Genomic DNA, 12,661 nt, shown 5'->3' on the forward strand with positions numbered 1-12,661 from the left:
TCTGGAATTACCAGACGGTGAGCCTTGCGGACTTGCTGTTCCCCAGCGTCCCTCTCTGTGTTGCCTCGATCCCTGCTCGCGCGCCGTCCTCGTTCGTGTGAGGACGGCTCACTCTATCTCGTCGAACTTTTTGGTACCAAGCCTCTGGTCGGCCAGCACAGCGCCGAAGTCTCCTCGACCGCCGTCCAAGTCAATTCTCCGCTAGGTGTCGCCGACCCCGAGTGCGGCCCAGCTTCTTGCCTGGCTATCAGTCATGACGGCACGACCGTCCTTACCGGCCATACCAAGGGCAAGATTCTTCAGTGGCAGCTCACCGACAATGGCCACCCAACAGAACTGACGGACCTCAACGCCTCCGTCACGAACCTCGTGTTCCCGCCTCTCACGCAGGCGGCCCAGACGACAAGGCCCATCACAGTCATCAAGCCCAGCCTCGCCGAGAGGCAGTACACCTTCACGGCCCAGCTCGAGGCTGATCTGGCACCGCCCAGTAGGTTCCAGAATATGCTCAACAGCACAGGGTTCCCCGATGACGTCCTGGAGAAGGCTATTCTGTCCTTTACTGAACCACCGGCAACGCAGTCTGGCAACAGTGCTGAGGCGCAGAAGCAGATTGATGAGCTGAAAGAGATTATCGAAGGTCAGAAGGCGCTGCATAAGGCCACACTGCAGAAGTTGGCTGATGCCAAATCTTCAAAATGAGGCCTCAATCCATTTTGTCCTGGGCAAATACGATGCAGAGGAAGACTAGCTTGAAGAACGGATCATCCAGCCTCGCAAAAGTGTATGCTAAACCTGCGGCATCGTGAGCACCGACAACGCACACGACTGTTGGGCTTTGACATCCCTCGTCCAGAGTCGATTGGCGCCCCAGCTGTGCACGACCGAAGTCGGTAGCCCGGCCATAAGGTCACCTTTCGGAGCATATCCTGTAGACGCATGGTCCAGAAGCCTCATGGTATGAGAGACTGGCGGCGAATCTTGTCCATGCGAGGGACGGCAGCTTGGGAAGACTTGAATGACCTGCTGAAGGCTCCCGTCTTTCGGATTCAGCTACACAAAAGCGCAGCATATCAGGCTACGGATTTAAGCCGTCGATTTGGAAAAAGATAATAGGGAAGCATAAAAGTTCAATGAAGAGAGCACGTATAGTGTGACATTATTCTGTTGCCGTCATGGCAAGAAACTTAAGGTGTCATCTCCAGAGACATGTCGAAATGCTGAGTCATCCAAAGTCCGAAGCGCGAAAACCCCGAACCGCCCCCCAAACCGCATAATGCCGAAGATGCTGAAAAGTGTTGCATCATACCCCGGGAATCCTTCCAGCGAAATAATCCCCAGCACCTCCACTGTTGACCATCGACCACCCCCCCTTCGATCGTCCGTCCGCCACAACACATCTACCTCCGAGCACTCCTTCCACCAGCGCAGCGCAGCATCACGCACCATGGCGACAGCGATGCAGGCGCTCAAGGGCGACGCGCCGCAGCAGGCTCGCTCCCTAGTACGTTCCGCCCAACCACTCTGCGCCCGCCCGCGGCGCCCGCCTCAGCGAAGGGCAAGAGAAAGAGCTTTGTTACTGACGAGGAACCAAAATGGCAGTACCGCCAGCTCCTGCGACAGGGCGAGCAGTTTGCGGCCTATAACTTCCGGGACTACGCGAAAAGGCGAACGAGGGATGCGTTCAGGGAGCACCAGCACGTCCAGGACTCGCGGGAGGTGCAGGAGCTGATCCAGAAGGGCCTCAAGGAGCTGCAGGTGATGAAGGTTCGTGCCTCGACCCTTTGTCTTTCTTGGAGACGGGCGCTGCCGTTCGCATTGGGTCGTGGAACTGACCAAGGGTTGTAGCGTCAAACGCTGGTCAGCCAGTTCTTCCAGATGGACCGATTAGTTGTCGAGGGCGGTGTTGCTGTAAGTTTTTCGGTGATGCCTTTCCGGTTTATCAGAATCTGCTCAATACTGATTGTTTGAAGGGCAAGGAGAAGGGCGACCATAGCGAGATTGTGAGGCAAAAGGAGCAGGGGTACGTCGTTTTCTTCTCGCATTTTCGAGCAGTTACTGATATGATACAGTTACGATTAAGTCATTGCCACGAGGGAAGCTGGCAGTCGACCCTGGGTCTTGTACGACAAGAGATCACCAGGCAGGGAGGACCGTCGGACTTTGTACAATATGATCGGGGATGGAACGAAACTGTACACCAAAATACAAATGACTGGGCTGGGAGGGGAGGCAGCAGGGGACGCTGCATGCGCTGTGGGGAGGTTACTTGGCTACCTACCTTATGCTTTGGAAGCCGGATAGAGGACATACGCCCCTCTGAGCACATAGATTCTCACAATGGAGTTTGCCTGGGCACTTTCTGCCGTCCACTCCATCCTTTTGAGCTACCTATGGTACGATGAGATGGCTTAGACATAGGCTTTGTTGACGGAAGTGCTACATTTACGGTTTAACAACTTTGAAAACACATCCGTCGATAACCAAGAACAGACTGGATTTATTCAATGCATTCATCCTCTGCACACCAGTTTCCTACCTTGGCATCTCTCTTCAATGGCCAATCGCCAGAAGTCAGACCTTGGGGATAGTGACTGCTGAGTCATCGAGCGAGTGGGAGGCTCGAGGTGGTCCGAGCGCCTTCTCAGATCGCGACTCTCGTCGACGCTCGTGCCTCGCCTGTTTGCATCCAAGGATCGCGTATCTGATCAGCTCGCGGCGCATCAATTGGCACCTCCAGCGCGCGAATCGTCAACTCTGGGCTTTCGCTTCGGGCGCATTGGGCCCTGTCATTTCAGCACTCGTACAGAACAGACGGCATCTGTAGCCACGCATCGCACCCGTAGCGCCGCCTCTCAGCCTTGCATTGTTTCCACTTGCTGCAGTGCACATTCGACGACATCTCGCTCTTTGACGGTCAATACAAGCATTGGTGTTTGCACCAGTCAGCAGCGGCCTACCTTTTGAAGAACCAAAAATATGGCGCCAGGTGTATGTGACTCTCATCCCGATCCTCCCATCTTGGTGTGCGCTGGCAGCAGGCTAACCCTTGTTGCTTCCTTCAGACTCGACGCGCGAACCGCGGCGGCTACGTCGAACACGACGACTTTGAAGGCCTACCCGTTCGGCAATGGCGCCAGGAAATTGTCAACGTCGCCCCGCCCCCGCCCCCCGAGACGACACGCAAGAATGACATTTGGTCGCGCGAGCTTCTCTGGGGCATGCCCCGGGACGCCGGCCTCCTGCCGCAGCACAGCCAGGACCTGCTGCGCGCCGCGCGTTCCGGTCGCCTCTACAAGCGGCCGGCGCCCGCCGAAGAAGAGGAGGTCGATCCCGAGGCGCCTGTCGAGAAGCCCGAGAAGAAGGAGGAGGAGGAGGAGGCCGTCAAGGGCTTCCACATCAAGATCTGGAGGCAGGTCCACCGCAACGCCGAGGGCGCCACCGTCTCCCATCTCGCCAAGCGGAGGAAAGGCACCGTCACCATTGCTTCCAAGACAGTCACCACGCCTGCCGTGGGCGCGACCGTCACCAAGGCCACGGTGCGTAAGGTTGACGCCGCCGGCAACGCGTACACGCAGGAAATCACCCTCCAGGATGGCCAGCAGGTCGAGGGCGAAATCATCTCCACGACGGTCGTGCCCGCTGCCGTTGCCGCGCCGCAGGCCCAGGCCACGCCTCCGCGCAACCGTCGGCCGCCACTGCCAAAGAAGAATAAGAAACCCGGAGGCCTTGGCCGCGGGCGCAAGAGGAAGACGCTGCCGCTGCCGGCACCAGCACCCGGCCAAGAGAGAGCCGTGGGTGCGACTGTTCCCACGCCGGCAGTCCCGGGTGTGGAGGGCGCAACCGTAGGTATCCTGGAGAACCCTTCTCATGCACGAAAGCTAAAGCTAACAGTATGCTGCAGACACCTCAACAGGACCAGCGCGAAGGTTCCAACAATGCGGACAGCGAGATGGCTGATAACGATAATGACGACGACGAAGGTGATGACGATGGAGACGATGGCGAGGACGGCGAGGACGGCGAAGACCAGGACCAGGAAATGACCGACGCATCCCCCGCGGCGCCTCCCGCGTCAGCCGACACTACCATGGACATGGGCGATGCTGAGTCGCCATCTACGAACCGCCAACTCCCGCCGCCCAGCCAGCTCTTGGCACCGCCCTTCAACCTGTCGCTGTCGACCTCTCCCAAGCTCGAAGGAAGCCCGCTGAAGAACGTTGTCATGCCATCTCCAACAGTGGCCTCGCCTCAGGCGACGTCGCCACCGGCGGAGAAGCCTGAGCCGGCAGAGGTGACAGCCTCTGAGCCAGAGAAGCCCAAGGTTTCCGAAGACGCCACGGAAGCAGCAGCTGAAAAGGTGTCGGAAGATGTTGCCATTCAAGACACACAAGCGAGCGCGCCGGAAACCAAGGCAGAAGCAACAGATGAGCTTGCCAAGGACCCTACGCCGGTTTCCACGTCAGCGCCCGCTGCTGAGCCTTCTCCAGAGAAATCAACAGCACCCGCGCCAGAAATCGCGCCAGAACCCGCGCCAGAGCCCGTACTAGAGCCCGTGCCAGAGTCTGTGCCAGAGCCCCTACCACAGCCTGTAAACGAAACATTGCCCGAAGCTGGTGCAGACAACGAGAAGGAAGCGACCGCCGGATCGACCAAGTCCCCTTCAGAAGAGGCTTTGGTTGCATCTCAGCCACCGGCCGAGGGCCAGGCTGAGGTTGAGATTTCACAGGCATCCACTTTCATCCCACCGCCAGAGCGTGTGGGAGATATTGTATCTCCGGAACCGACTACTGATGTACCCATGCAAGACGCGGAGGACGCAGACGAGGTTGTGACACAGCCGGTCACAGAGGTCGCGGAGCCAGCGGAAGAAGCCAAGCCAGCGGAAGTCGTGACCACCGAGGTGACCATCACCGGGAGTGTCACGGAGCCCGTGGTGGACGAAGTAGCCGACGTCAAGCCTGTGGAGCAAGTCACGCCAGTCGTCGAAGAAGTGACTGAGACGAAGGACGAGGGCGCAAGCGCCGAGGCCCCCAAGCTGGAAGAAGGCCCCGCGACAGAGTCTGTCGAACCTGTGGAGGAGCCAGCTCCGGTAGCCGAACTGATTGCCCAACCAGCCGTGGTCGAATCGACTCCTCTCGCAGCAGCTGTACGAAGCCCGACACCACCTGCGCCTGCAGCACCCAAGCAGCCCTCACCCGAGGACGATGGCCCAGATCTGTTAACTGGACTGGAGACGGCATTGGATCGTCAAGCGGAGGACCAGAAAGCGCCGGAGCTCGCCGTTGTCGAGGCTGCCTTGGCACCGACAGAAGAGAAAGAGGCACAGCCGGAACCCGCGAGCGAGGAGACTGCGAAGGCGGAACCCGCCGTCTCGGCACCAGAGGAGAAGTCCCAAGATCCCTAGAGGGGAGATGCGTGCTTAGAGGTCAATACTTGGAAGCCGGGACTCGGCGCTTGGCATCGTCCATATGGGTTTACAAGCTCCCCGGGACTGGGAGAGATAGGGGTCAGGATGGTCTGATGGCGTAGGTTTCCGGCCCGCGTTGAGCACTTTGCCAACCGGGCGCCTGGCGTGTCTGGCGTTTGTGCACTAAGCAGAATTCTATATGTATAGGTCGGAAGACGTTTTACGCATCCCATATCCGATGCTCGCCGCTCACAAGCAAGATTGTGAGCAGACTGTTCGAGAGGTATCTGTGATGGCCTGATCGTTCCGAGTTACTCGTTCCAACCGTCAAAGTCTTTTTTGGTCAGAGTAACTGCGTCAAAAAGTTTAACGCGGACCATGTTGCTAGTGAGCTGTCATGTTTTATGCTTATCGGCGCTTAGGTCGCGACGATACGCCGATCACATAATGCCATCAGTGCCAACAAATTCCACGAGGTCACCAGTATCCTCCTCTTACATTCGAGGACGCGTAACGTTACAGGGTCCGGGAGTCTCTTGCTATTGAAAGTCGCCGTCTCAATGGCCAAGAGGGTGAAACGATCTGAGGTCAATAAGGAGCCGAGGCCGGCGCGGGGCGTCTGCGGCTCTTTGCTAGGGCCGATGAGGCTTGAAGTCTATCGTCGGCGCATCTCGATGAATAGCAGATTGACGACGAGTTTGCTTACAGACGTACCAGTATAAGAATACCCGTTGAAGCAAAAAGGGCGACTGAGTCCGCTTACAATGCAGAATAAGAGATGGCTAGCAAAATGAAGAACTCCAACATGCACAGGGAAGCCTCCGACATGTTCCAGCGAGGCCTACCTCATGAGAATCAGCCCGTCCCACCTGTTCCCGCCAATACCCCAACTGACTTCCCAGACCTTGGTTCACCGTCTCCGACGAAGGATCCCAGCTCTGACACGGGCGAGCTGGCCCCGGTGCCTGACGCAATCTGTCACATGCGGGCTATAACATTCCCCAGCATGTGCTCCGGGCGTCATACAGATCCTCCAACATCAGGATGGTGCCAGGCAGAAAGCGCTAGGCATACTCTACATCGCGCGTCGACCTGGGCATCCTCTGACACAAGGGTCGTAACAACAGACGCACCACTTTCGTCGCCCGCAGCGATGAGATGCTGGCAACGACCGGCAGTGCTGCTCTGCTTCTTCTATCTTGTTGGTCTGAGTACAACATTGAGCCACATCGTGTACTACATCCACCTGAGCGGGACTGTTGCTGGTGATGGCTATCGTCAACAGAGTAACATCCGGTATTCCCACTCTTCTGTACCCCGATGCAGATCTGATGCTTACACCATTCTAGTATCGGGACGGCGTTGGCTGTTCTTACGCAATTCTCCTTCGTCACGGCCGTCTGGCTCTGTTATACACAGTGTCTCTGGCGTAACCTTCAACGCAAACCGATGAGCCCTCGGGCTCTCAACGCGGCCTTCGGAGCCAACGAGTCAATCTTGTCTCTCGCCAATACAGAAATGCTGCGCAGATTCAAGCTCGGGTCGGCCCTCGCTCTGCTGGCCTGGTGTCTCCTCCTCCCAGCCTTCTTCACGCCATCGACGCTGTACATCCTTCCCAGCACCAGGCGGTCCGTGGTCGACCAAATGGTCCCCCAGCCCGCCATCTCAAACAGTTCAGATGGCCACCGGTTCGCCTACAGCCCCCCGACCCAGCGGAACCTGACGTACCTGGCCGCCGACGAGCCCCGCACCTTCGCCGGCCCCCGAACAGCCCTGAGCCTCGTGTCGACAGCCGCCTCAGCCCTCGGGGAGATCCTCCCGCTGCCGGCCCCGCACGAGCACGCGAGCTACAACACGACCTTCTTCGGCCCCGCCGTCCGCTGCGGCCCTGCCAACGCCAGCGCAGAGGCCCTCATCGACGGCTTCCTCCGGCAGAAGATGGCCCAGCCGCTTGGCTCCGCCCGCGAGGCCGACAACGCCTACTACGCCTTTGTGCCCGTACGCGTCAACGGCACGCTCGCGCCCGTGTCGAAACCGCGCGACAGGGCGCCCAGCAACGCGACGAACGAGGTCTGGATCAGCTTGTCGCGCTACGTCGACGACGACGACGAAGACGACGGGGGATCGCCGCGGCAGGGCGGGCTCCGGCCCCGCGCGAGGCAGCGGCTCGTTTGCGAGCTGTGGAACGCGAGCTACCACGTCGCCGTGTCGTGGGATCACGGGGTACAGAGCGTCTGCGGCAGCTTGCTTCTGCTGGGACGCGTCGGGTTCTCTGCGGCTGGCGAGGCGGTGGCGGCGACGGATATGGCGAAGCATGCCTATTCCGCCTTCATGTGGGTCATCACGGACCAGGTCGTGGGATCTCTGTCGTGGTACGAAGACGCAGCGCTGGAGCAGCAGGAGCGGACGCCTCAGAACCACAAGGCGCTGCTCCCCGATTTTGAAAAGTGGTCGGACGCCAAGCCTTCGGCGTCGAGGGACAAGAAGCCGCCGGCCGACAGACGTCGCAGCGTGCCCGAGGTGAGCGAAGCAGGCGCCTCAGCCCCCGCGCCGGGAGCAGCGCAGTTCGGCGTCATCGACACGCAGCTGGAGCACAATGTCCTCCTCGGCTGCGACGACCTGGACGTCTTCTTCGACTTTAGCCAGCGGCTCTACAGCTTTGACACCTCGCGGCTGAAGGGCCTCAAGGAGCAGCGCCGGCGGGACAAGGCTGTGGCCGGTGGCCTGCCGCTTGGTAAACTCATCCAGCAGCTGGCCTTCAACGTGACTGTTAGCTTGCTGCACAATGAGCTTTTGACGTGAGTTTGAGGGCCGATCCTCCACATGTGAATTGCAACGCAACATGCGAAACCGCTGACATGAAGAGCAGACAACCTGCCCAGACGTCTGTAGAGATGATAGACGACGTGAACCGCTACGGATACTTAGTGTTGGGCCTTTTGATACCGTATGCGCTGGCGAACCTCTTTACATTGGCTGTTGTTCTGTTGGGTTGTTACTCCTACTTCAAGCATGGGCCTATGCCGGGGAAATCCTTCTCCGATGTGGCTCGAGTCTTGCGGGACCCGGAGGTCATGGATTCCTTGGACCAGAGCCAATGTTCGTTGAGGGTCGTCGAGGTGGAGAGGCGACTCTCGTTTCGGTGCGATGAAAGCAGTGGCGGCAGCAGGAAAACTTCCGTCTGGGCTTCGGCTGAGAAATGTTAATTTAGACTTGCGGCAGGCTGTCACTCTGAGAGAAATCACGGCCAAGAACAAGCGGATGTCTTCGCTGGAAAATCATGACATTAATTAAGTAAATATCTGGGGCAATGTGCACTGTCAAATCAGTCCCCGTGTGGGTATGCAAATCCCCCGTCTTGGTCCCCAACCTACGATCGCTCATGGTATCTCTAATCCACTTCAACATCCTTCCCATTACTAGGTTGATTGTACAGCTTCCAGCCCTCTCACAGGGCATAGTTCTCGGTGTGCAGGAAGATCTCTTCAAGCTCATCATCGCCCCAGATGCCCGCCTGCAGCGACGCAACTGTGTTGGCAACGCCCACACGCATGGCAGGAGGCCCGCACACAAAGACAGCGGTTCGTCGGCCGAGGATGCCGCGTCCGTCGGCGCCGCCTGTCGCCCACTCCTTGAGCATGTAGCCCAGATCCGGCCGGCCATATTCGACGGTCCAGCCGCCATCGATTTGGTGGGGAATTGGGAAAGCAAAACGCATCAAGTTCTTCTGGAACTCGGTTGGCGTTTGTGGGAACCCAAAGTCGAAGCCTGATGGAGGGCCGAACGTGCTTGTCGGTCTCTGCGCCGCCGCACGTGCCGCGGCCTCAGGGCTGAGCTTGCGGAGGTGAGCGAGCTCGGGAGCACGGACCGGGAGGTCGGAGCCGTCCTCATCTGCGTAGGGGCTCTCGGGTGGCGGCATGCGCGGCGAGGGTTGTGGTGGAGCGTAGTTGAAATGAGGGGCGTCTTTTGTGTTGATTGGGGGGAAGTGGAAGTCACGAGAGGCTCGCTTGTCGGTATCACTCTTGACGTCGAGCGGGAAATCGCGGCCCTCGAGCCTTCGGAGTGAGTCCTCTTGCAATGAGTGTCTGTTCGATGGCGGACCGTTGGGTCCTGGTAGGGGATATTGGTGTGGTTGCAAGTACTTTTGCTGAGGCAGGGCTGTGATTCTGTCCTCATTCTCGGCGCGGAGTTCCTGCTCGCGTGCAGGGTCGCCCTGGGCCTCGGCCTGGATGAGAGCCGAGTTGCGTTTGGATGCGACGCCGGCAACGAAGCCGTCCAACTTGTCATGGAACATGTGGCTGAGAGCGCGGGGTGCCGAGCGGTCGGCGCCGCCTCCGATCTGCTGGTGGCGGTTCCGAACCGTCGACGTAACGAAGAACTTGCAAGTGACACTCTCTGGTGGCGCTGACTCCCGGCAAATCCGGAGCTCCTCGCGGAACCAGTCGAGAGACTCGAGGCGCTTGATGGCCCAGACGACGACAACCTTTCTCGTGATTGCCTTGCCGTCGCGCATACGCTTGATTAGGTTGAGGAGTTGCGACATCAATGCGGTGATGCCGCTTCCACCCGCAATCAGGATGCACGTATCGAATGCAGCGAGATCTCTTCGCATGCCGCCGTAAGGTCCATCAAGGAAGGCACGGTACGTGTGGAAAGGCCCCTTCTCGATCGCTGTGTTGAGGACCTTGCGCGTGAAGCCACCGTAGGGCTTGAACACAACGACGCAGTCTCGGTACTGTTCTCCGTATTCGGAGGGGAAGTCCTCGCTGCACAAGGAAGAAATGGTAAAGGGGTGGTTCTCGAAGAGAGAAATGCCGGGCATGCGGAGATAGACAAATTGGCCGGGCTTCCACCTCATCTGGGTGGGGATCGTGACCTTGATTGCGTTTTCTGCCAGAAGAGTAATGGCAGCCTCGTCACCAACCATGAACGCCAGTCGCCACGGCTTGAGCCAGTTGAGCTTGAAAGCGCGGTATACGAGACAGAAGACCCAGATGGCGACAGTGGCCCATAGATAATCCCATGAGGCCAGATAGTTCTTGGTGTGCCAGAAGAGCAAGCCGACGTAGACCATGGCCACGGGGATGTGAAGCAGAATGAATGCCTCATACGCGACTCTCCTGATCGGCGGCAGAGAGGCGACGCAGAGCCAGGCCAGCGGGACTAAGCAGGCGATACCGGTGCCGTAGATAACTCCGCTTCCGCCTTCAAACAGCTTCTGGAACACTTCCATGCCACCATCGTCCCAGACTGGTTGCACATAGAAGGGGACGGTATGAACGAGTGACAAGAAAAGGACGAGATATCCAGCCCATCTGTGGAATACATTGAGGCGTTCGGGCCCTATGCCGATGACGAAGGACATAACGTTGGCCTTCATGCTCGTTGCGATGATCCAAGGCGTCAGGGCGACAGCAAGCATGCCAGCCCGAATTGCAACGGGGGGCGAACCAAACTGTATGCTCTGCCAGTAGAGTGGCTGCAGCAGGAAGCAGTACAGAACCACGAATACCAGTGCGATGAAGACGGTCGTCAGGACAGCGAGGGATGAAAAGGTAAAAACGTGTCGCTTGATCTTGATATCGGGGATGGGTCGGTAGAAGATCCACCGAAAGAGCGCCAACGTGTCATTGATCCAGTTGACGGAGGACATGTGCTTCTGAGGGCGGAATTGCTTCTCCCCAAGGCCTTCGGTCTCGGGGAAGAAGTGCTGCGCCACCTGGCCGGTCCTCAGCGCGGTTGCTCGTTCTGGGTCGAGGGTGTACATGTCCTCGTAGTGCTGCTCGACTTCGGCCTTGTAAATGGCCTGTCGGATCTTGTCTTGCCAGAAGTGCCAGACTCGCATAAAGACGACTGTGCCAGCCAGCGCCAAAGCGAAGTATGTCCATCCTCTAGCATACTTTCCGGACTCGGTCCAAGGGTCGACAGTGTTGGCCTCTACCAGTCCGGCGGGACTGTCAGCTTCTAGCGGGATGTAGATACGCTTGTTGATATGCGATATGGTGTCAGCGGCGGCATTCGCCAGAGTGCCCAGTGGTGAGGCCATTGTGAAGATGGGAGCCGGGGCAAAGCGCGCTCTCGCGATGAGAGTTTGGGTGGGCGACTACGCGCAGGCGGTTCGAATTCGCGTCCGCATGCGATTGGAAAACAAGCTGCGGGATGCTCAATAAGAAAATGATGCTGGACTGTTCGACCCAGGTGTTGCCGGTCGTCGTGATGTTGCTGGTGGGCTCCCTTCGAATGTCCTTCCAGTTGGGGTTCCGAGTCCAAGGTCCTGAGCCACAGTGAGGGTCTTGCTCAGTCTAACTGACGGTGAAGTGACGACCTTGGTTTGACAGAGGAATACCAGACCCCTCAGCGAACAAGGCGAAACACGTCAGCGTGGGAGTAACACGGCAGGGAACGAAGGCCGGCAGTGAAACAGCGTGGAGGAACGTCGGTGGGCAGGTTTGGGGTCGGAAGACCGGATATATGGGACCAAGAACCAAGAGACGAGCAGCAAGCAGGGTCTGGTCAGTCAAGGAAGCAGGTGAATTCGCGTGAGGGCCAGTGGGTGAAAGCTCAGGGTGGCATGAGCGAGATGCAGGATGGCCATGTGGATGTGCACACACAATGTTGCAATGTTGAATCGGCCAGTCAATCAAAGACAGAAAGAGGTCGAGTACCAGTCGCGGGATCGTGAGGATCGAGGTGGGAGGCGCAACGCCCAGCGGCTGGCCGGACCTTAATATTGGCTGGTCGAGATTTCGGTCGGCCCCCCCGCTGGCAGATGTCACGCAGCCAGGCCTCGTTGTGGTGAACAAGTGAAGTGAAGCGTAGGCGCTAGAGGTGTGCGTGGGTATGCAGGTCGTGCTGCAAGCTCTCAGCCAGGGTCTCGGCAGACCAGGTGTAATCACGGCCAAGGGCGGGAAGCGTCCACTAGGATGGGATGTGATGCTGGGCTCGCGCTTGCAGATGCTTGTCCAACGGAAGCTGCGCGAAGAGGAGGGTCGATGGCAGGTGAGCGCATTGATCGTCGAGACCAGCGAGTTGTTGGCACGTACAGTATCGCCTTGAACAAGGATTTGTCTTGTTCAAGCGTCAACAGACTTTCTCTCTCTCTCTTTCAGCAATTGTGCATATGTGGGCTTGTATTCGAAAATGGGTGAATAGGTAGAGAGCAAGAACATGAGACGAAGCGCGCAAAGGAAGGCGAACAGGCGGTCGACATGACAGGCCTCTTGATCCGTCCATCTACTGTATCTCTCTCTC

General features: G+C 58.3%; 5 protein-coding genes across 5 annotated transcripts; 4 read left to right on the plus strand and 1 right to left on the minus strand.

The window, feature by feature from the left end:
* Window positions 1-48: 48 nt before the first annotated feature.
* On the plus strand, window positions 49-702 carry VDAG_02656 (uncharacterized protein; the record flags this gene model as incomplete). The annotated part of the gene is made up of 1 exon (XM_009653309.1): window positions 49-702. A coding segment is annotated over one exon (654 nt), but the record flags the coding sequence as incomplete, so codon positions are not given.
* Window positions 703-1,364: 662 nt separating this feature from the next.
* Window positions 1,365-2,362, plus strand: VDAG_02657 (uncharacterized protein). The gene is made up of 5 exons (XM_009653310.1): window positions 1,365-1,504; window positions 1,603-1,767; window positions 1,849-1,911; window positions 1,974-2,023; window positions 2,073-2,362. The coding sequence occupies exons 1-5, from the start codon at window positions 1,448-1,450 to the stop codon at window positions 2,080-2,082; spliced, it is 345 nt and encodes a 114-aa protein (XP_009651605.1). The 5' UTR covers window positions 1,365-1,447; the 3' UTR covers window positions 2,083-2,362.
* Window positions 2,363-2,979: 617 nt separating this feature from the next.
* VDAG_02658 (uncharacterized protein) lies at window positions 2,980-5,407 on the plus strand (the record flags this gene model as incomplete). The annotated part of the gene is made up of 3 exons (XM_009653311.1): window positions 2,980-2,991; window positions 3,066-3,845; window positions 3,917-5,407. The coding sequence occupies 3 exons, from the start codon at window positions 2,980-2,982 to the stop codon at window positions 5,405-5,407; spliced, it is 2,283 nt and encodes a 760-aa protein (XP_009651606.1).
* Window positions 5,408-6,563: 1,156 nt separating this feature from the next.
* Window positions 6,564-8,616, plus strand: VDAG_02659 (uncharacterized protein; the record flags this gene model as incomplete). The annotated part of the gene is made up of 3 exons (XM_009653312.1): window positions 6,564-6,706; window positions 6,760-8,208; window positions 8,280-8,616. 3 exons carry the CDS (start codon window positions 6,564-6,566, stop codon window positions 8,614-8,616), a joined length of 1,929 nt encoding a protein of 642 aa, XP_009651607.1.
* Window positions 8,617-8,858: 242 nt separating this feature from the next.
* Window positions 8,859-11,456, minus strand: VDAG_02660 (ferric reductase; the record flags this gene model as incomplete). Its single annotated transcript, XM_009653313.1, has 1 exon — window positions 8,859-11,456. One exon carries the CDS (start codon window positions 11,454-11,456, stop codon window positions 8,859-8,861), a length of 2,598 nt encoding a protein of 865 aa, XP_009651608.1.
* Window positions 11,457-12,661: the final 1,205 nt, after the last annotated feature.

This window comes from Verticillium dahliae, genomic scaffold, assembly GCF_000150675.1.
Source record: "Verticillium dahliae VdLs.17 supercont1.4 genomic scaffold, whole genome shotgun sequence".
NCBI classification, from domain to species: domain Eukaryota; kingdom Fungi; phylum Ascomycota; class Sordariomycetes; order Glomerellales; family Plectosphaerellaceae; genus Verticillium; species Verticillium dahliae.